Source organism: Electrona antarctica (genome assembly GCF_951216825.1).
Source record: "Electrona antarctica genome assembly, chromosome: 7".
NCBI classification, from domain to species: Eukaryota; Metazoa; Chordata; class Actinopteri; order Myctophiformes; family Myctophidae; genus Electrona; species Electrona antarctica.
Window position 1 is genome coordinate 40007659 of NC_136812.1, and position 23452 is coordinate 40031110.

General features: G+C 43.4%; 1 protein-coding gene across 1 annotated transcript in view; it reads left to right on the forward strand.

Moving 5' to 3' along the window:
• pex5la (peroxisomal biogenesis factor 5-like a) overlaps positions 1–23452 on the forward strand; it is a gene marked incomplete at both ends in the record, with an annotated part of 143379 nt that overhangs the window by 77958 nt on the left and 41969 nt on the right. The window contains 2 exons of the mRNA XM_079507094.1: positions 17664–17775; positions 22823–23029. Of these exons, the coding sequence (XP_079363220.1) occupies positions 17664–17775; positions 22823–23029 (319 nt within the window). The remainder of the gene's footprint in view (positions 1–17663; positions 17776–22822; positions 23030–23452) is intronic.

Consider the following 23452-nt stretch of genomic DNA (forward strand, 5'->3'; position numbering starts at 1 on the left):
ATATTATCTTGTTTGAATGAGATATTATCTAGTTTGAACAATATATTATCTCATTTGAACGAGATAATTATCTTGTTGTACAAGATATCTTGTTCGAACAAGATGTTATCTCGTTCGAACGAGATAATTATCTTGTTCAAACGAAACCGTATTGTGGTCAAAGTTTTGTAGTCGGCGCTATTGAGCCATTAGGCCACTCCCCTTTTTGAGATGATTAAAATACGTAATCTTTCGCCACTTGTGATGTATGTGCAGTTTCACAACTTTTCGAGTACGTTTAGGGCTTCAAAAACGCGATTCATTTCGGATAATAATAATCATTGCGATCTCAATAGGGCTTCGCACTATACTGTGCAGTGCTTGGGCCCTAAGAACACCCATAACACGTTGCTAGATTTTACGGAAACAGTTCCCTTACTAACATTTTCTAGACCTGCTTTCTTAAAGGGCCACTTCACGCCTTTTGCAACCAGATCTTATTTGAATGATGTTTAGTTATAGGACACAAGAAACACTTTCCTGGCATGTGTGTAATATGTATTAAAATCTACTACAAATACTATTAACATTGAGTGACTGCAGTTTCTTCCAGCGGTGAAATGTCCCTTTACGGTATATTGCACGCTAGCTCAATTCCCTTCAGATGACACAGTGCCACATACAGTAGTGATCAATAGTTGTGCCACCTGCAGATATCAATAGCCCTCAACCTCTCATTATTTACAGAGTCAAAAGTCCCAAAGGTCAAATCAGTGCAGTAATATAAGCCACATTCAACTACCGCACCCGGCCCGCAACCTCAATTTTGTTTCCTAACATTTGGTTTCATTCTAAGATACATCCAAAGGGCGCCCGCTGGCCAAGTGGTCAGGCTCTGGCCTGACAGCGCGTTGCGTGTTCGAGTCCCGTCCCGTTTGAGTCCCGTTCGTGACGACCTTTGCTGCATGTCTCTCCCCTTCTCTCTCTCCCTCTTTCCTGTCTATCTTCACTTAATACCAACCATACCAACCAAAGGCATGGCCCCCCATATCTCACAAGTATGATCGTACCCTACAAACCCTCCCGCGCACTCAGATCAGCCAACGCAGGGAAGCTGGAGGTACCTTCACTAAAAACGCCGGGACAACGCTCCACACGTCCCAAACTCTTCTCCCTTCTGGCTCCAAAACTATGGAATGCACTTCCCATCACAGTCAGAACTGCAGCCTCACTCCCAATCTTCCGCCGTAGTCTGAAAACCCACCTCTTCAGACTCCACCATGGCCCGTAGCACTTGCCCTAGCCTAGCCCCTTAGATAGCACATTATGTAGACTTAGATAGTATTTTAAACAGACTTATAGCTTGTTACGTAGACAGCTCTAGAATTGCACTTTATGTAGTCATAGCACTTTATAGTACACATGTATAATATATTATATAGTATAGTATGTATAGTTAACATAGATACTCCACTGTTACGTTCTTAGTTTACGCATGATTCATGATAACTACATTTTATATATGTGATGTATTCCATGCTTTTGTTATTGCTTAATGTAAGTCGCTCTGGATTAAGAGCGTCTGCTAAATGCCTACATTGTAAATTGTAAATTGTAATACTATCAATAAAGGCAGAAAAGCCAAAAACAAATCTTTAAAAAAAAAAAGATACATCCAAAGAAAATCTACAGTATATGGAATCTTGTATTTAATCTATACTTGGATGTCAAGGTTTCATGTATTATTTCAATTAGAGTTCAGATCACACAGGCTTTAAATACTGTAAAAGACCACATCAAGCTAGTGACTGAAATGGAATACACACTTTACACTCTATCCACACACTAACCACAGTATGGTTAAGAAGATACAATACACACTTTACACTCTATCCACACACTAACCACAGTGTGGTTAAGAAGATACAATACACACTTTACACTCTATCCACACACTAACCACAGTATGGTTAAGAAGATACAATACACACTTTACACTCTATCTACACACTAACCACAGTGTGGTTAAGAAGATACAATCTGGTGTACTTCTGTCCAAGCTTGGAAATTAAGAAATCGAGATGCTTATAAAAATACAAATACGCTTATTATCCTGTTACACAACATACAGTAATCTCTCGTGTTAATTTAACTCAGACAGAACGCAACTTTTCGGTGTTACTGTAAATTAAAGCTGCTATAAGCAATAATATGTCAACATTTTAATGACCTTTTTTAATTCAGACAGCCAGCAATGGATTTTACTGTGCATTTAAAAAACCTCTATCGTCTCTGTCATAAGGGACACCACAACCTTTGTAATGGCAGCACTCTGCAACAATTTAACCATGGCTAATCAGTCTGACTCATTTTCATGTACATTGCCACTTAACTTAACTGTTCATGAGGGACAGATAGTGGTGTTCTGTGCAACATCATGACAGAATTATAAAGATTTAAGAGACAGTAGAGGATGGACCCAATGTCACAGATATGCATCCTAGATAATAAACAGAGCTTGCGTAATCGTGTCTCCCCATGCTCAGACACGCACGCACGCACGCACGCACGCACACACACACACACACACACACGGAGAGGGAGAGAGAGAGAGAGAGCTGGTGCCAGCCAGCATTGTTTTCAAAGAGCATCTGGTGCATATTTTATGCTTGAACTGTTTGCTCCAAAGTAAAACCGCATCCAAACATCGTAATTAAAGGACGATACCATAATAAATACGATAATATAGCTGCAAGCAGTGATAACAGCTAGGGGCCAAGCAATAACAAAAATCACACCTGTGTGAACTGAGTGGTGCAGGCTGCTAAACAAAACCGCAATATTGCAGCTCTTCATACCCCAGACACACACACACACACGCACACGCACACGCACACGCACACACACACACACACACACACACACACACCCCCACACACACACACACACACACACACACCGGCACCGCTAAAAAAACCCAATATGCAATATGCACTTTACGCACAATAAGCCATAGAAACATAGAACACTGAAGTTGAGAGAAAGAAGACCATACAATTAACTAATGAATATTTGAAATAGCTGACTCTAACCTCAGTAAAATACTTATACCTAAACCTAACCTTAACCTTAACCTTAACCCAAAAAGCCCCCCCTAGGAGGGTGTCACTTGTCCCATCTGGTACCCAGGCCCTTCGACGTGTCGAGCAGCCGAGCGTCATCTCCCTCTCAGCCCTGGAAGTGCGCCCGCTTATTATATTGCATATAGTATTTTTCTTATTGCTGCATTCCTTGGCCCCTCTTATCGCTGCTTGCAGATATAAATTGCTAAAAATCCAGACAGAAAAATTAGGTGTAAACATATTTCAAACTGCTCAAAATGGCGGAAAATCTGAGGGCGGAGCTTACTGGTCAAAGTGACAGATGTGTTCCGCATGAGTCAAGACACATGTGTAAACAAAATCCATCCAATAGCCATTGGTAGTTTGGAGTAAGATCAGTTTCAGCGCTATTTGGCATGACCCTCTAACATACTATAGGTTTCATAAAAATGTGACTCTGCATGTATGCGTTAGGGGCAAAATAATATTTTTCATAAAACTGCAATTGGCTCATAAAAGCTTAATTTTTAAATTTAAAAACAAAAGACATGTTCACATGTAGAAAGTTTCCCGCATATATTTATCTCGCAGAATGAATGAAATGTTCTCAAGAATGAGGGGTTTACCAGGCTAGGTACATGCAGTACATATCTTGCTCTTTCATAAACCCTTTCCCCATCCTCTTCCTCTGCCTGCCTCCCCTGAGTCCCCTCACCTCTACTCCCTAGGACTCGTATGCGTTAGTAACTGCCTGGTGTACTGCATGTCTCCCTTGACAACAACATCTGAGAGGTACCTCAGAGTCTTGCCCGAGTGGCACAATTAGCCAGAGTTTTCCGTTACCTAATTATCTGGATTATCCCTGAAGCACTTGTGCGGTCAGGGGGCGCAAAAAGTGGTGGTGTGGTTCGCATATAGGAAAAGAGCAAAAAGGTACAAAATGCGTAATGGGCAGCAACGGGGAGGGAAAGGTAACTAACTACCATGTCAAGTGCTCGTCAAGGAAGCTCTCCAGCTGGGTTTTTCTTGCAGAGGGACACTGAACCGATAATTGGCATCGGCAGGGTTCCATTTGTGAAAAGCGCAGATAGCAGATTGTGACCTGTGAGTTTAAAAAAATTGCCCAAAATAGATATAAACATCTGAATCGACTGTACATTTCCCAAAAGTAAATACATGTTTATGCATATTTGATCTGAAAAGCAGAGGCAGAGAAGCAGAGGCATGGATTGCCCTCCCTGGAGCAAATTGAAAAGATGTGTTGCATGTTGCATCTTCCATCTCATGTAGCTGGATGATTAGCCTAGTTGGGGAGATAATGTGCAGGTCTGTTAATGAAAAATAATAGCATCGTTAGTCAGAATTTCGCCCCAGTGGCAATTAGAAGAGGTGCTTTGAAGCATCTTTTTCACGTGGTGAATGTGATAAAAATTTAAGTTGAATGATGCAAATAACGCGAGGTCCTCTGTCAGTGTCAGTAGCCTCCTGCTCCCAGTGGCAACGTGGTGCTGTGACCTTGTTCTCCTCAGTTCATTGGCACCGGCCTGCCACCCACTATACAGCAATCTGAATTTAAAACAGTGTTCTTTTTAAACTAGCTTGATCGACAAAATACTAAACAGGTAGATTTTATTTATTTATTATTATCATTTTCAAAGTTAAGCAACTTTTACTTTTGTTTTGTACAAATGGGCCAGTCTTTTCCCCTCAGTGACACTGACACTCTGGGCTCTGGGCTATAAATCCGTCTTCCTGTCTCAATGTTTTCTCGGGACACTGCCAGGGCAAACTTCCACTTTGACTGTCAGTGCATTTGATTGTAGCTATGCTGTCAGCGTATATACTGTCCTTACAGTAAGTCATACCGTACAGTCAAGGCATCAAGAAACATTCTATTCATACGATTTTCCGCTTATAGGTGTCGCGTATCAGTGAAGGCATTCAAGGACACCTTTTATATCCGTGGGGTAATTTTCTCTTCTTTTTAATACTCTTTTAAATACACGCATTAACTCCCAGTTGTACTCGGCAGACACAGAAAAGTGAGAAAACACTGACAGATGCTTTACTAATCACCATGCCAGCTGTGCTGCTGTTGTACTGTATGTGCACATGATTCATGGAATCAATGCACCTCCTGGTACCACAGCACCTCAAAGGCCCTTAAAACTAGGCTCCCAAAACAAACTGGTCAGGCTCCTACTTGGCCTCACCCCCCGAACCCACCTCACCCCTGCCCACTTTGACAGACTGGCATGGCTTAGGGTCGGCGACAGAGTACAGCATCTTGCAATGGGTCTGGTCCACAAGATTCGATACTCCACCAAGATACCCATGTACCTGTGTAGATACTTCCTTAATGTTAACGAAGTCCACACCCACAACACCAGAGGGAGTGCAACGAACCATGTTCAACCCAGATTCGGCACAAACAAGGGACTAAATTATTTTCGCTCCTATGCCACCAAAATGTGGAACGCCCTACCAACAGTCATTAAGACATGCAAATCCCTTGACTCCTTCAAAACCGCTCTCAAAGGGCACCTACGGATGGCTGCAATTCGAAACTGGCCCCCGTAAAATCTGAATCCCCCCCCACCGCCCCCCCCCCCCCCCCCCCCCCCCCCCCCCTTTTCCCCTCACTGTATATGTTTCTTTTCCCTTTTTACCTCCATTATGATGAATTCCTGTACTGTTCTTTGTCTATATAGAAGTGTCTATTTGTACGTCTCTTAATGTTTTGATGAATTGAACATGGTGGACCCTGTTGTAAACAAGTGTAATGCTTAATTGGGTCGTCCACTCACAGTTAAGTATTGAGTTGTACTGTAATTCTGCAAACTGTTAATAAAATGTTCAATCAATCAATCAATTCTCCTAGCTCTGCCACTCTCTGCCCCGCGCTTCATTCTCCTGTAGCTCTGCCACTCTCTGCCCTGCGCTTCATTCTCCTGTAGCTCTGCCACTCTCTGCCCCGCGCTTCATTCTCCTGTAGCTCTGCCACTCTCTGCCCTGCGCTTCATTCTCCTGTAGCTCTGCCACTCTCTGCCCTGCGCTTCATTCTCCTGTAGCTCTGCCACTCTCTGCCCCGCGCTTCATTCTCCTGTAGCTCTGCCACTCTCTGCCCCGCGCTTCATTCTCCTGTAGCTCTGCCACTCTCTGCCCTGCGCTTCATTCTCCTGTAGCTCTGCCACTCTCTGCCCCGCGCTTCATTCTCCTGTAGCTCTGCCACTCTCTGCCCCACGCTTCATTCTCCTGTAGCTCTGCCTGTCAGGATATGATTTTAGGACCCAGAAGCGGACAGAAACAGTTTGAAGGTTTAAACAGAGTTTAATTGTAATTCTGCAGTTCACAGGAATTGAAGTCAAACAGCAAGTCCATGAGCATAAATCCACAAAAACCCTGGCAATCAAGTCCAATATCCGGCAGGCAAAAGGAAGGTCAGAATCCAGGCAGGTGGTCAAAAACAAAGGCTAATGCAAGCAGACTGGGGCAGAGGAGCAGAGAGCACAGGGACACAAGAATATAATCTGGCAGAGAACAAAGAGACAAGCAGGGTTTAAGTAGACTGAGTGTGACAAACGAACAGAGTGCAGGTGTGAAGCTCCACTCTGATTGGCTGATTGAGAGTGAGCAGATGAGTGGGAGTGACGGCACTGGAATGACAAGAAATGACAATTAGTCAGGGCAGAAACACATAAGGCAACAACTAGATGTAGTCACACCCACAGGCAGGCCCAGACTCAGACTGTATTCCTGACAGTACCCCTCCCCCGACGAACGCCTCCTGGCGTCACTGATGGATGAGATGGATGTTGACGATGGAAATCCTGGATGAGAGAACGGTCCAGAATGTCTCTAGCAGGAACCCAAGTTCTCTCCTCCGGACCGGAACCCTCCCAGTCAACAAGGTACTGGATACCTCTGCCACGGCGTCGGGAATCTAACAGCTGACGAACAGTGTAGGCAGGAGACCCATCGATAAGCCGTGGAGGCGGTGGGGCTGGGGCTGGTGGTGCATGAGGACTATGGAGAACAGGCTTGATCCGGGACACATGGAACGTAGGATGAACACGACGAAGAGAATTAGGCAGTCTGAGTCTTACCACTGAAGGACTGATAATCTTAATGATGGGGTAGGGACCAATAAACCGGGGAGCCAACTTCCGTGAACATGACCTCAATGGAAGATCACGAGTGGACAACCAAACCTTCTGACCACATCGGTATCGAGGTGCTCTGGTGCGAGCTCTCCTCCAGGTCCTCTTACACCGGCGGATGAAAGCCTGGACAGATGGAACTCTGGCCTCCTCCTCCTGAGATGGAAACAGAGGGGGTTGATAGCCAAGACAACATTGAAAAGGGGACAGCCCAGTGGAGGATACCGGTAGTGAATTGTGTGCATATTCAACCCATGCCAAACGCTGACTCCAGGAGGATGGATTTTGAGAGGCCACACAACGAAGCACCCGTTCCAAGTCCTGGTTGGCCCGCTCCGTCTGTCCATTTGTCTGAGGATGGTATCCGGACGACAGGCTAACTGTAGCACCCAGAAGTCTACAGAATTCCCTCCAAAACTGTGAAACAAACTGGGGGCCTCTGTCAGAAACCACATCAACACATAAGCCGTGAATCTTAAAAACATTGTCAATCATGAGTTCAGCTGTTTTCTTAGCAGTGGGTAAGCTCTCAAGAGCAATGAAATGAGCAGATTTTGAAAACCTGTCTACTACCGTAAGAACAGCAGTGTTACCATCGGAGGGGGGAAGTCCAGTCACAAAATCCAGAGAAATGTGGGACCAAGGGCGTTGTGGTACCGGCAAAGGTTGCAGCAGACCCGCAGGAGGTTGGTTGGAGTTCTTATTTCGAGCACAGACTGAACAGGCAGCAACAAAGGTCCTGACATCCTCTGTCATAGACGGCCACCAAAAGCGCTGACGTAGAAAAGCCATGGTTCTTCTGACACCAGGATGGCATGCGAGCTGTGAAGAATGGCCCCACTGGAGAACCTGGGAGCGTGTGTTGCTCGGAACAAACAACAGGTTAGCAGGACAGTTTGCAGGGGTTGACTCCTGTTGCTGCGCATTACGTACTGCATTTTCAACATCCCAGGTTACTGCAGCCACAAAACATTGTGAAGGAAGAATTGTCTCTGGTTTCTTACTTTCCTCTGATTTGCAGAACTGTCGAGACAAAGCATCAGGCTTTCCATTCTTGGAACCAGGTCTGTAAGACAGAACAAAATTAAAGCGAGCAAAAAACAACGACCACCGTGCCTGACGAGAACTAAGGCGCTTAGCTGCCTTGAGGTACTCCAAATTCTTATGATCCGTCCAGACGACAAATGGGACAGAGGCACCCTCAAGCCAGTGACGCCACTCCTCCAAAGCCATTCTCACTGCCAGCAACTCACGGTCCCCGACAGCATAGTTTCTTTCGGTGGAGTCTAATCGATGGGAGAAAAAGGCACAGGGGTGAATCTTGTGATCCCTCTCAGAACGCTGGGACAACACTGCACCGATACCAACATCTGAGGCATCCACCTCCACAATGAACTGGAGAGAGGGGTCGGGAAGTGTCAAAATGGGTGCAGTTGTGAAAAGTCCTTTGAGTAGATTAAAAGCCTTGCTGGCTCTGTCTGACCAGCAAAACCTAATCTTGGTAGAAGTAAGATCTGTGAGAGGTGCAGCAATCTTACTGTAATCCCTTATGAAACGCCTATAAAAATTGGCGAATCCCAAAAACCTCTGAACGTCCTTACGGTTTTGAGGGGTGGGCCAGTCGACCACTGCTTTCACCTTCGCTTCATCCATCTGGACTCCTCCTGCACCGGCGACAAAACCCAGGAAAGACACTGTAGTTTGATGGAATGAGCACTTCTCCGCCTTGACATAAAGTTGATTCTCCAACAGTCTCTGAAGCACCCGACGGACATGCTGGACATGCTCCTGGACAGACTGGGAAAAAATCAAAATGTCATCGAGGTAAATGAATACAAATTGGCCCACCATGTCCCGTAGCACATCGTTCACCATACTCTGAAAAACTGCGGGGGCATTTGTCAACCCGAACGGCATAACAAGATACTCATAATGTCCAGATGCAGTATTGAACGCTGTTTTCCACTCATCTCCTTCACGAATGCGAACCAGATGGTACGCGTTGCGGAGATCCAACTTGGTGAACACAGTAGCCCCCTGTATCAGTTCGAAAGCAGAGGACATGAGGGGTAACGGATAACAATTTTTCACAGTGATATCATTTAACCCTCTATAGTCAATGCATGGGCGAAGAGAGTCGTCCTTCTTCTTCACAAAAAAAAAAAACCTGCCCCTGCAGGTGAAGAGGAGGGCCGGATGATTCCAGCTGCCAGTGACTCACTAATGTACTTATTCATTGCCTTGACCTCAGGCGGCGCTAGTGAGTAAAGGCGACCCCGGGGGGGACTAGTTCCCTCCAACAGATCAATAGGGCAGTCATAGAGGCGATGAGGTGGTAAAGATAGGGCCCGGGACTTGCTAAATACTGGTCGAAGGTCCAGATACTCAGGTGGAACAGCAGACAGATCAGGAAAGTCCTCCTGAGTGACAATAGGGGGGGGGGACAGAACACTGGGCAGAGCGGAGACAGTGTGAGTGACAAAAATCACTCCAACCCACAATGGTATTCATAACCCAGTTAATATGAGGATTATGTTTAACCAACCAGGGATGACCTAAAACTATAGGAGCGGTGATGGAAACGCCCAACTGTGCAGCCAACCCAGCGTCGATGAAGCTCTCATCAGCACCAGAATCCACCAGCACGGAAACGGGCAGTGGCTGACCTCCCCAGGTCAATGTAGCAGGCAACAGAGTACGCAGTGTTGGGGAACTTTGAACAGGGGTCACACTCACCAGTACTCCCCGGTCTACTGGCGAGCGTTCCCTTTTACCGGACAGGTAGCAATGAAATGTCCTACTGTGCCACAGTATAGACACGCCTTGGCCTCTCTCCTTCTCTGCTTCTCAACGGGGGTCAGATGTGTACGATCCACTTGCATGGGCTCCACAGACAGTACAGAAAACGGCTCAGGGCTTGAAGGACATGGGGGGGCTGAACTAGCTGAAGACCCAGACATACTGTAGCTGTCCCTCTCACGGCGGCGCTGAGCCACCCGCTTGTCCACACGGATAGCCAATTCAACCAGCTCATTAAAGGTCTTAGGCAGTTCACGTGTGGCGATCTCATCCTTGATGTTCTCAGCGAGGCCATTATAAAAGGCATCAAAGAGTGCCTCAACTCCCCAACCACAGTTAGTAGCAAGGGTGCTAAAATCTATGGCATAATCAGAAACAGATCTGCGTCCCTGGCGGCTCTGCAGCAGCTGACGGGCCGCCTCTCTGCCATGCATGGAACGATCAAAAACTCTGCGCATCTCCTCTGTGAAGGTTTGAAAATCATTGCAGAATGGAGAACCAGCCTCCCAAACAGCAGTTCCCCACTCTCTGGCCCGACCAGTAAGCAGTGTGATAACATAAGCAACTCTTGCTCGTTCAGTAGTAAAAGTCAGAGGCTGTAATTCAATGCTGAGTGAGCACTGTGTCAAAAAGGATCTACAGGTACCTGGTTCACCTGCATAAGGTTGTGGGGTTGGCAGGCGGGGTTCTCGAGCTGGCTGAGCAGGTGGAGCTTGTATGGAAGGAGAAACTGGTGCAGAAGAGGCAGTTGAATGAACTTGTATCTGGAGTTGCTGGAGTTGGACTGACAAGTTTGTCATGGTGTTTCCAAATGAATCCAGTGTAGTTCCAATATTGGACAACTTATCTTGATGCTCTCCCAGAGCAACAGACTGTCGGTCCAAAACGGTTCGGAGACGTTCGAAATCCGCTGGGTCCATCTTGGCCAGATTATAATGTCAGGATATGATTTTAGGACCCAGAAGCGGACAGAAACAGTTTGAAGGTTTAAACAGAGTTTAATTGTAATTCTGCAGTTCACAGGAATTGAAGTCAAACAGCAAGTCCATGAGCATAAATCCACAAAAACCCTGGCAATCAAGTCCAATATCCGGCAGGCAAAAGGAAGGTCAGAATCCAGGCAGGTGGTCAAAAACAAAGGCTAATGCAAGCAGACTGGGGCAGAGGAGCAGAGAGCACAGGGACACAAGAATATAATCTGGCAGAGAACAAAGAGACAAGCAGGGTTTAAGTAGACTGAGTGTGACAAACGAACAGAGTGCAGGTGTGAAGCTCCACTCTGATTGGCTGACTGAGAGTGAGCAGATGAGTGGGAGTGACGGCACTGGAATGACAAGAAATGACAATTAGTCAGGGCAGAAACACATAAGGCAACAACTAGATGTAGTCACACCCACAGGCAGGCCCAGACTCAGACTGTATTCCTGACACTGCCACTCTCTGCCCCGCGCTTCATTCTCCTGTAGCTCTGCCACTCTCTGCCCCGCGCTTCATTCTCCTGTAGCTCTGCCACTCTCTGCCCCGCGCTTCATTCTCCTGTAGCTCTGCCACTCTCTGCCCCGCGCTTCATTCTCCTGTAGCTCTGCCACTCTCTGCCCCGCGCTTCATTCTCCTGTAGCTCTGCCACTCTCTGCCCCGCGCTTCATTCTCCTAGCTCTGCCACTCTCTGCCCCGCGCTTCATTCTCCTGTAGCTCTGCCACTCTCTGTCCCGCGCTTCATTCTCCTGTAGCTCTGCCACTCTCTGCCCCGCGCTTAATTCTCCTGTAGCTCTGCCACTCTGCCCCGCACTTCATTCTCCTGTAGCTCTGCCACTCTCTGCCCCGCGCTTAATTCTCCTGTAGCTCTGCCACTCTCTGCCCCGCGCTTCATTCTCCTGTAGCTCTGCCACTCTGCCCCGCACTTCATTCTCCTGTAGCTCTGCCACTCTCTGCCCCGCGCTTAATTCTCCTGTAGCTCTGCCACTCTCTGCCCTGCGCTTCATTCTCCTGTAGCTCTGCCACTCTCTGCCCCGCGCTTCATTCTTTGTTTCATGAAAATGTATTTCACCCACTGATTTACACCTGTACATTTGTGATGTGGCAATAAAAATAAAATAAAATAACTATAATGGAAGGTTCATAATCCATTCATAAACAAGGCCATTGGTGACCCCATGACCTTTCCTCTAGCTCCACACATAAGCCAACATTTTCACTGTCCAATATTTGGGTAGATTGTACTTGTCTGTCCAATATTTTGATCCTTAATAATATATACAAAACTACTACCCAGGGTGTTAGTCAACACAACCATGTGTGTGTGTGTGTGTGTGTGTGTGTGTGTGTGTGTGTGTGTGTGTGTGTGTGTGTGTGTGTGTGTGTGAGAGAGAGAGTGTGTATGTGTGTGACTGTGTGACTGTGTGCGTGCGTGCGTGCGTGCGTGCGTGCGTGCGTGCGTGCGTGCGTGCGTGCGTGCGTGCGTGCGTGCGTGCGTGCGTGCGTGCGTGCGTGCGTGCGTGAGAGAGAGAGAATGGGTGAATGATAGAGATTCCAAGGATGTATAGATACTGGTGGATAAAGACAACCTTTGTATTTCTTTGCTATACTTTCATTAACGGGCGGGAACCCCTTTTGGTGTTTTAAACATTGTAATTTAGCTATTGAAAAATAGCAGATCTACAAGCTCATAGTGCGCCACCGAGTGGCGCGCTATGAGCTTGTAGGTCTGCTATTTTTTTTAAATCGTGAAAATATTTATTTCAGAAAACTGGAGGATTTAGAAGAACTTTTTTAAATTTCGACGTCAGGCCTGAATGGGTTAAAGGCCCGTCTTTAGCTGCTAATTACTGAGTAGAAGTAGAGTTACTGGAGTTGCTGGCTGAGGTGAACTTCTTTCATAATGTCATTGAGCGTGTGCAGATGTGGCCCAAAGCTCAGCTACACTAAAGGAGTTTTCTTCAAGCAACATGAGCTGTGAGGCATTCATTATTTATAACCTTTTAGTGACCGATTCAATGGATTCAGTACAAATGTACTGCATGCCTGGAAACTGAAAAAGAGACGTTAGGTTAGGACCATGCACAGCAAGTAAAATAATGGTTACTTTAACAGTGGTAGACATGCCATGAACCGTAGCATTATTCTCACACCAGAACTGACCCCTATTACTTAATATAGTCAGTATTTTTGGGGCATAGTTGACAAAGTAATGAAGAATTCTAAAAGAGTGGCAAAAGCTTTTGCACACTGGTGCTTCTTACTTACTTCTATTACTCACCTTTATTGCACAGCCTTTTTCATGAAATGTTGTACTGTGTTTGCATGTTTTTGATTGTTATTGTATTTTTACTGCTATTTCATTTTTATTGTTATCTGTGAAGCACTTTGTAAACTTGTTTTTGGAAAGGTGCTATATAAATAAAGTTATTATTGTCTCCACCAGGCCGAAGGCATGGGGAGATAGTATGTTTTGCACTCCGTCCGTCCTTCCTTCCGTCCGTCCGTCCTTCCGTCCGTCCGTTATCAGCTTATCTCCGGCACCGTTGGCCCGATCCATGCCAAACTGTGCATACACACTCCCTGGATGCCAACGACAAACCTCTGCCCCAAATATTCCTCAACGGCCTGTTATAGCGCCACCATGAGGCCGATTTAGGCAAAACACATTTCTGTAGATAACTCGTACACATTTTATCCATACATCACACAATTCGGTATACACTATCTCCATAGTCATGTAATCAACACGGATCTGCACAATTTCCCATCTTCCGTCCTGATTGGCTAAGATTGGCTTCCAAAGCTCACATGATTGGTCCGTTTCGAACAAAATGCCACAAATCACAAACAGTGTCCAATTTCCATGAAATTATACACACACATTTCCACTAGGCCGAGGACGACATGCCACTATTCTTTCCCCAAATCAGCCTCACGGTGGCGCTATAACAGGCCAATTCCTGTTTTTACCTATAACTGCATCGATCTGTATACAACTTATGTATGCACACTCCCTAGAGGCCATGGAAAAACATTTTCCCTGCATCCTTCCACATCTGCCGGCTATAGCGCCACCATGAGGCCGATTTCTGCAAAACACATTGTTTATGTTAGTCGCACAGATTTCATCCAAATCTCACGCAAATTGGTACACATGATCTCTGTAGTCATGTGATCAAGACGAGCCTGTTGGCTCATCCAGAATTCTATCCTCAGAGATGCTATGAGTGATCTGGCACATTCTTATTTACATTTTGCCAAACATCACACACACTCCTATCCTCCTGGTGGAGACCTGTGCCCAGAAGGGCACTTTTTCTAGTTATTATTATTATTACTATAATTATTACTTGAGAGGTGCCGGCTACGCTTAGCAGAAGAAAAAATAGGAAGCTACATCCATGAGTCACTCCGATATACAGTAACACACTCAAAAGTATATATTTTTAAGAATTCCTTGTATATTTAGTACGGTAAAGGTAGGGGGATCTCAGCTAGACTTTGTTGAAACACATTTCAATCTTTTTCATCATCTTCTCAGAGGCTTCACACCTCCTCACTTTAATCAGCTCAATGTTCAGCGTAATTAAAAACGATATGTGAAGACTTTTTCCCCATCATTCTAAACACACTGAGTTCCGATTTTAGTTCACATTAGTGCAATGTACGATGGGATCAAATGTTGTGTTTTTTAATTTAGCTTCAACAGCTAATAAATGTCCACATTATTAATTCTGGAAGCGTACAGCAGCTACTGTACATTGTTAGAACCTAGCCGAGGCACATAAAGACATGTTACTGTATGTATGTAAACCCCCTTCCAGGAGATCCATTCATTGTGTGCTGCCTCATCCTGGGGTTGGTAATTAATTTTTTAGTACCTTCATTAAGATTCTGCATGTGAGCAGTGCCCTGGAGAGTAGGGATGACAAATGTCATGTTTCCCCTGCCTCTACATGCGTTATGTAAACGCCAAACAAACTGACAACAATGGTAGTTTGTCCCTTTCTTGTATTTTTTTTTTTTTAAATGGAACAAAACCCTCATTTTCAGCACAAAACATGAAGCGCAGGTTGGCAAATGAATGCCAGCTGCACCTCAGCAGCGGTCTCTCAGGGTAATGATAATGGACTGGAAGTAATCTGTGGTGCAGTCATGCTGGCATGCTGGCAGATACACCGCAAAATCCTTAGTGTTAGTTTATCCATTCATCAACACTGAGAGTGTATAAATGTAACCAACATGTGTCCACTGTCAGAGTTTAATGAATACTGAGGATTTTACGGTGTACAGTCAGTCCGTGATATACTGTACCTCTTTAGCAATTAAGGAGATGAACCTTTTTCCTGGGTTTGAGAGTGAAATAAACAGAGGCTAATAGCTTCATAATTACACGTGACACTCTACTGGAGCCTCTCACGCTGTAGCTGTAGCAGATGGATCCCTTTCAGAGATACAACAGAGAGTTTGTCTGACTGTTTACATTTCATACATACTGTACATGCATTAGGGATGTCTCCCCATCACGATTCTTTGCTCCTGATCCGATTCCGATCATTTGATATCGTTGTTTACGGATCCGATCTTTATATTTTTATACAACACCTATATGCCATATTACAATAGTATAATATCCAAAATCACAGACTCACTATATCCAGTCTAATATCATGATATGGATATAATATTGATGCACTGTCCAATCCATGCACCAAAAGGCCTAAAGTGATTACAAAAATAATAATAATAAAGAAAATACTACTGTTAGTGACGTCCCAATCACGTTTTTTTGCTCCCGATCCAATTCCGATCTTTTGAAAATCAACTTTGATGAGGTAGTATTGCTTTGTTTTAAAAATATGTTTTATATTATATTTTTAATTTCCTGAAAAATTTACATTTTGGTTAGATGGTTTCTTCCCGACGTATTATATGGACATAAATACATACATACATGCATGCATGCATAAATACTGCAAGCATTTAGAAACCAATGTTTGGAAATCTATTCATTCTCTACAAGCAGGAAAACATCAGTATGGTGTACTGTAGACCATGGTTAGGCCATGGTCATGCTAAATGCCATAATGAGGTGCAAAATATGCTACAATACATTATGCTACAAAAACAGACTTACGTAAATAAACACCATGCTAGTAATCAAGTACACACCACCTTCAAAGTTAATTAACTCTTCTTCTAGCCAGGAGAGCTAAGGGACGAAATGCTTTGATTTGGCAGCTCAAATCAGGTCATGATTTTTAAGCAAACTGGGGCACACACTGAATGGGAAGTACTATATACAGTAAACACACTTTGAATTTAAACTTGACTAAGTTTGCCATTTTACACATTTCTGTATACTAATAATAACGAACTATGTCAATAATATTTAATGGTAACCGCCCAGAATGCTCTGCCCAAAACACCCTTCTCATTTTTTCTGTGGACAGCTTGTCCCCAGCGGTTCTTGTCCCCAGCGGTTTTTGTATTCTTGTGTTCGTTTTATTGAGGTTACCGTTAGGAATACGTTTAGGGTTAGGCATAGTTTCACTGAGGTTAAGTTCAGGAAAAAGGTTAGGTTTAGGCATAGTTTCAATGAGGTTAAGTTCAGGAATAAGGTTCGGTTTAGGCATAGTTTTACTGAGGTTACATTAAGGAATAAGGTTAGGTTACTTGCCCTGATGAAGACTATTTTTGAGTCGAAACATGTTGGCTTATTTTAACCAATAAAACATATTTTTATCCATCCTCTCCTCATTTTTTAACCTTTTGAGTGCTCGGATCGCCGCCTTTTCTTTAGTTCTTTACTGAGGTCCAGGAATTGTGCTGGAAATCTGACAGTGGCTGACACCAGTGGTGGAAAGTACATTTTCTTAAGTACTTAAATACAATTTTGAGGTATCTGTAATTTATTTTACTTTACTTTAACTCCACTACATCTCAGATCCAAATACGGGTATTGTACTTTTACTCCACTACATTTATTTGACAGCTTTAGTTACTAGTTATTTTGTAGATTTTAATTATTCTTACAAAACAACATACGTTAACCACTTCAGCCCTGAATACATTTTGGCGATGCGACGCATTGTGAGCTTGTAGATCTGCTAATTTCAAAAGATTTTTATACATTTGAAAACTTTAAATGAAACATTCTGCATAAAGAGTACTTCCTACATCATACAGTATTCCTACATTGCAGTATTGATATTTTTACTTAAGCAAAACATTTGAGTACTTTTTCCACCACTGCATGGGAGTTGGGCTCAAACACTGACTCAAGGGGTCCGAAGGCTAAACATCACTTTGGTTCTGGTTGACATTCACATGAAAAGGTCACGTCTCCGTCAGAAACAAGGCTGAGCCATTATGGACAAAACCAAATATCACTAAATATTTTCGCTTTTACCTCAATATTGATATCGTGACAATCATATCGCATTGTGTGATGAGGTTTAATAACATTACTTTTCTTTTATATTTTTGACAATTTCTGAAATTATAGAATAAACGATTAAAACCAGGTAACCTATCACAGTATTACGATATCCAAAATCCCAGACAATATCTCGTCTCATATCACGATATTGATACAATATTGATATATTGCTCTTAGCTGTCCTGTCTGTTTGTCTGGTTACAGCTGGTGAGTGAACAACAAGAAAGCCGCCCGCTACTGAGTCCCTCCATCGATGATTTTCTCTGTGAGACCAAGTGTGATGGGCTCTCCCGCCCTGTGACTTCAAACACAGCTGGTAGAGTACAACACATTTCCTGCATGATACTTACCCGTTTTTGAGTGGTGCAAACCACTCCAACAACCAGCTTTGTCTGTATCTATGTGTCTATGTATGTGTGTACCTGTACGTGTGTGTGTACCTGTACGTGGGACCCAAAAAAATGAGCATGGTTACTATGGTCACTGACATTACGTCAGACCACAGCTGATCAGGCTATATAAGACCTTGCACCACTCAGTTCACACAGGTGTGATTTTTAAATCCATGAGCAGGTTTCCATGCCTCTCTCTCCCTTTGGTCATTCATTTTTATCGCCGGTGGGCAGAGATGTTTTATCTATTGTTGAAATCGTAAGGTAACACATTTTTTGTCATCACTCTACTCTTACCTGCATCTGTGTTTCATGCCTACTGTGATGCTGCTATGACTGAATTTCCCTCGATATCATTAAAGGTCTATCCTACCTATATATCCATCTATATTTTGGTTAATGTACAGCAATCTACACCGTAAAAGCCTGAGTGTTAATTTAAGTCTAAGATTGTGTGGGTCCATTTGGTTACATTTGTATGCTCTCAGAGTTTCAGACAAGCGAGGGTCCATTTGTTTCCATTTGTACACTCAGAGTTTCAGACAAGCAAGGGTCCATTTGGTTCCATTTGTACACTCTCAGAGTTTCAGACAAGCAAGGGTCCATTTGGTTACATTTGTACACTCTCAGTGTTTCAGACAAGCAAGGGTCCATTTGGTTACATTTGTACACTCTCAGAGTTTCAGACAAGCAAGGGTCCATTTGGTTACATTTGTACACTCTCAGAGTTTCAGACAAGCAAGGGTCCATTTGGTTACATTTGAAGTTTTTAACACTTCCTAAGTAGAATTAACACTGAGGATTTTACTGCATAAAAGACATGGACATATTTTTCATGATCCTATGGGGATACGCTGGGACATCTCAGCATCACTGCAAATACAACAACAAATTGGGGCATTGTTGTTGCCATGAAGATCTTAATTGAAGGTTTTTACTGAAGTCAGATGGTGATTTGATTTGATTTTGGTAAAAGATATGTGAGCAAAATCACAATACAACTTAAACCCAGGATAGCACATAAAAGCGTAATGAAACACTTATACCACTTGTTTCCAATGTGGTCCTGCTGGTTACTGTCCTGCTGTTCTACAATAACATATTGTAGCTGATAGCCGATATTCAAAATGGCTGACATAAAAAAGGCTGCTGTGATGATGAGAGTTGAAATACAGAACTGCCAACCAGTTTATTGTCTCCCACTGAGATCAACATGTTCCTTCAACTTCATGTTCAAAATCACTGCTGTCAGGGGAAAGCTAGTGTTTCTAAACGTCAGAATATGAGAATAACAGCCTTTCTTTCAGCTTCACAACCAGTCCTTTTTTTAGATGGGTTTCAGGAGCATGCTGAGATGAAGGAAACCTTGGAAACCTTGAATTCAAGTAAGAAAAATAAGACATAAGACACAAGGTTTGCTAAAAACAAAACAAAAAACGTTATACTTCAAAGCACCACAGGTGCTTTAATTGAATTAATTAATAAATACTCTGACCACAAAAAGCCCACATAATACCCATAGAATATAAGAATGCACGCATACATAAAAATATAGGCGGAACATAGCCTAATAGATTCAGCATCGACATTGCGATGTGCGCATGTGAAATAATCACATTGCAATGGATGCACATGTAAGGCAATCATCTATTTCGTCTCATGTTAATTCCATTCCAGTGACATTGCAGCATTATAGGTGAAATATTAGAAATGCTGGCAGTGATATGAAGCCTTATTCTCCTGAATCCTTTCTAGACATCACCTTTCTTTCACCCATAGTCCTCCCTGATCATGGACTCTATTTGATTGATGAGTAATAACTAAATAATGACGTCATGTTGAGTCATTGAAAATATTAATATCTCAAAGACTGGGACCCAGTGCCTCCCTGCTTGACACTCGGCATGAAGGGATTGGGGGTAAGTCTCTGCGACATACTAGCGCCATGTCCAGGGGGTGTACTTGTACATCCATCAAGCTGCCTCACGCTACAGAAACAGGAGATAGGCTCCTGCCCTATGGGCCTCATGGCTCGACAAGGCTACTTACCGACATTGAATTATGACATTAATATACCTTAGAGTTGCGTGGAAATAATAACCCCCCTTCTGTTTAGCCTACAACTGGAGGTCTAGAACTTGGGGTCATGTGATCAGTGACATCACAACGGTGTACTATTTGGCCTGCAGAGTAGGCTAAACATAAGGGGGAGACTTTTTATTATTTCCACACAACAACTCTAAGCTATACATAGTTCAATGCAGAGGCAAGGAAGCAACCAGCAATCAGCCCAGATGAAGACTGTATAGGTCGAAACATGTCGGTTCAATAAAGTTTTCCTCCTTTTTTGTTCTATTAAGTGTGCCCGGATCTCAGTTTTTTTTTTAGTTCAATGTTGATGAAAATGAGTGGTATTCCGGGTAGCATATGGCTCGCATCATAACTACAGAGAGAAGGTAGTTGACAAAGGAAGGTGGAGAACGTTGTGTTCACAGGCTCATCATTTCAAGCGCAATCAAGTGCATCAAAACAACTCTCTAAGCGTCTGTTCTTCCGGTGCATGTCATTCATTCCGTACGCTGCTACAAGACATCGTCTTCCTGTTCTCTTCAAGTGTGTCTCCTTTGATTTCTAATTACAGTTAGTATCTGAAGGGTGCAGATTTCGAATACTACTGCACATTTTAATTACCTGGAGATTACTTTCAATAGATCCTCCGAGTTGTTTGTCATAAACAGCAGGGTGTTAATGCTGCATGTTATGCATTGGAGTGTATTACACACACACACACACACACACACACACACACACACACACACACACACACATTATAAAAATCACACTTGTGTGAAGTGAGGGGCGCTCTTATCATTATACATCATCATACATCCACAGACATCACATTCCATGCTCAGCCAATCAAATCATTTCCGTGGTACAAACACACAAAGCTGGTCATAGGAGAGGCTGAACGGGCTCATGAAACTAAGCAGTAACATGTAGTCTGATATAGCTTGTTGAATTGTTCTGTTTTGGTATAGAGTTCCCAAATAGGTCAGCATGTGCTGATAAATAATGAAAAATGCATTTAACGTGACTGGAAAATAGTCAAATTCACGTTTAAATTACTATAATAACTATAAAGTTATAAGTGTTGTTGAACTTTGGGTCATATAGCTACTGTAGGCCTACTTGGGTACTGTATGATATACTGTCAGTCCAAATATTGTACTCTGAGTTTCTCCCTGGAAATAAAACTGTCTGGGTTTCCGAGGCTATGCTCTGAGTGAGGACACAGAACTTAAGTACACACAGAAACACAGAAACAGAAATATTTTTTTCTGGTGCAAGAGAATGTTTATTTTTTAAGAGAGGGTTTAACAACGGCTTGGCTTCCCTGTGCAATCTATAACTTTACTAGGGGTGCAGTTTGTGAATGACATGTGTCTGTGCAGTCCCTGGGATATGGAGCCTAATATTTCCACGAGTACAGTCTGGAGCCATTTGTATTTTGGAAATTATTTCTTGGGTAAAACATTGGGAGACATACAGTACATACTGTACAGTACTGGGACATAGCCTACATACTGCACAGATGGATGACCCTTTAGGTGCAGCACCAGCTGAATGTTTCCCAGATGACTGCATTACTCATTCCTTTAACAGGGTAAAAAAAAGAAAGAAAAGGGGGCAAATACCAGACCACTGTACTTCATCATTAATACTACATTTGTATTTGAGGAAAAACAAAGCAAAAAGGAATGATCAGTCAATTCAGAACATCAATAGTTCTATTGCAATCTGGCAAATTAGAGTGATTTACATTTATACTGTATGTACAGTAGGCTAGTCTTCAAAGATGAACATGATATTTGTGTGTGTGTGTGTGTGTGTGTGTGTGTGTGTGTGTGTGTGTGTGTGTGTGTGTGTGTGTGTGTGTGTGTGTGTGTGTGTGTGTGTGTGTGTGTGTGCGCGTGCATGCGTGCTGTGTTGCAATGTCCTTTACCTCTCAGCTTCGTCTCTCGCTACACTCTTCTACATGAATGAAGCAATAATATAATATTAGTTTTAATAAAAACCACCGTAAATCACAGAACATAAAACTCTTCCATTCACAGGATATGTACTGTAGATAAATGCCGTTAGGCATGGATATATTGTAGCGACTAAAAGGTCTAGCCCCGCCCGTGAAAGAATCCTCTTGTCTTAATAACCTGGGATTAAACAGCTTAATAATTGACCACTCTGGAATTAGACCCCTCTCCAATTTGGAGGTCTAAGCACCCAAACAGCCGTAAGTGCTGCTGATAGCGCTATGTTTGGTGCCGAAAAAAGTGTAGATCACAAAATAAGTGAAATATTCAAATATACGCTCATCATAACCACAGCATCCAAAGTCAAACCATGTAGTTTTGGGAAGAGAAATGTCGTTTATAATCATTTCACAAAAGTTAGGAACTGACTTGAAATCTGCTCATGCACCCCGTAAAGAACAATGAAAGCCATTTGAAGTGAAACTGGGGAGGGCAGAACCAACGAGGCAAAATAAATTCTCTATCGCCTCAAACAACTTTCCAACGATCCATCTTTACTCTTTGAACAACATGCTAATAGTTGTTTTAGTTTTAGTTTTGATACTTTATTCTTTATAAAGTGAACCAGACCCGGATGCACAATATTAACATATTTGACGATATGCAATCATTTCCATTTTGGTTGGTATTTTCACTTTTTTGATATACACTAGTTTTAGTTTCATTGCAATACCATGTGTCTTTTACCTAAGGTCTTTTCACACAGGGAGCAATTCCAATTTATGTCAGTTATATGTCACTCCCCATGTGAAAAGACATGTACTGTGTTCTGTGATGCTTGGCAGAGATGCAGACATTTTAGTACCTGTCCTGATTTATTACTAAGCGGCGTGACATATTAGGCATCATTTTCATATCCGCTTCCCCCCCTTTATAGTTCTGTCTTCAACCTTGGACCTCTTGGATCTCAGTGAACCCGGTGAGAGGAGAAACCGCAAGGACAGCAGGAGTTCCCTGTCTTCCCGTGGGGAGGGCCAGAGGAGCAACCCTCACCGAAAGAAGATTGACGATACCGAGCTGATACAAGTGGACATCGAGCAGACAGGCATCAGAAACACTCCCGAGCGAGCATCACTAGACTCAGGTAGAGGAGCTTTCTGTCAACGCTGGAATCAGGAACATTGTACGACCCCAGTGGAATTAATGAGTTTGTCTCCGACATTGGTACAAAGACAAAAGAGAGTTTCCATCCACAGCAGAACATGCAACACTTTTTGGTACAAGGACAAAAAGGCCTGTGCCAGACAGAGCAGATGGCAGACTGTGACATGCGATATCCTACTGGGGGTGCATACTTAGTTTAGACTAGTCATTGGTTAGACATGGGTTAAGGTTAGGTTTAGGTGTGTGCTGCCCCGTGGGAGGTTAAGGTTTAGGGTGAGGGTTTGAGATAGGTTGTAGTTGTAGGACTAATGACTGGTCTAACCAATGACTAGCACCCTCCTACTGTACAAGTTGGATGTTTTAGCATACATTTATGAGTAGAGGGAAGTGTATTGACTGTCCA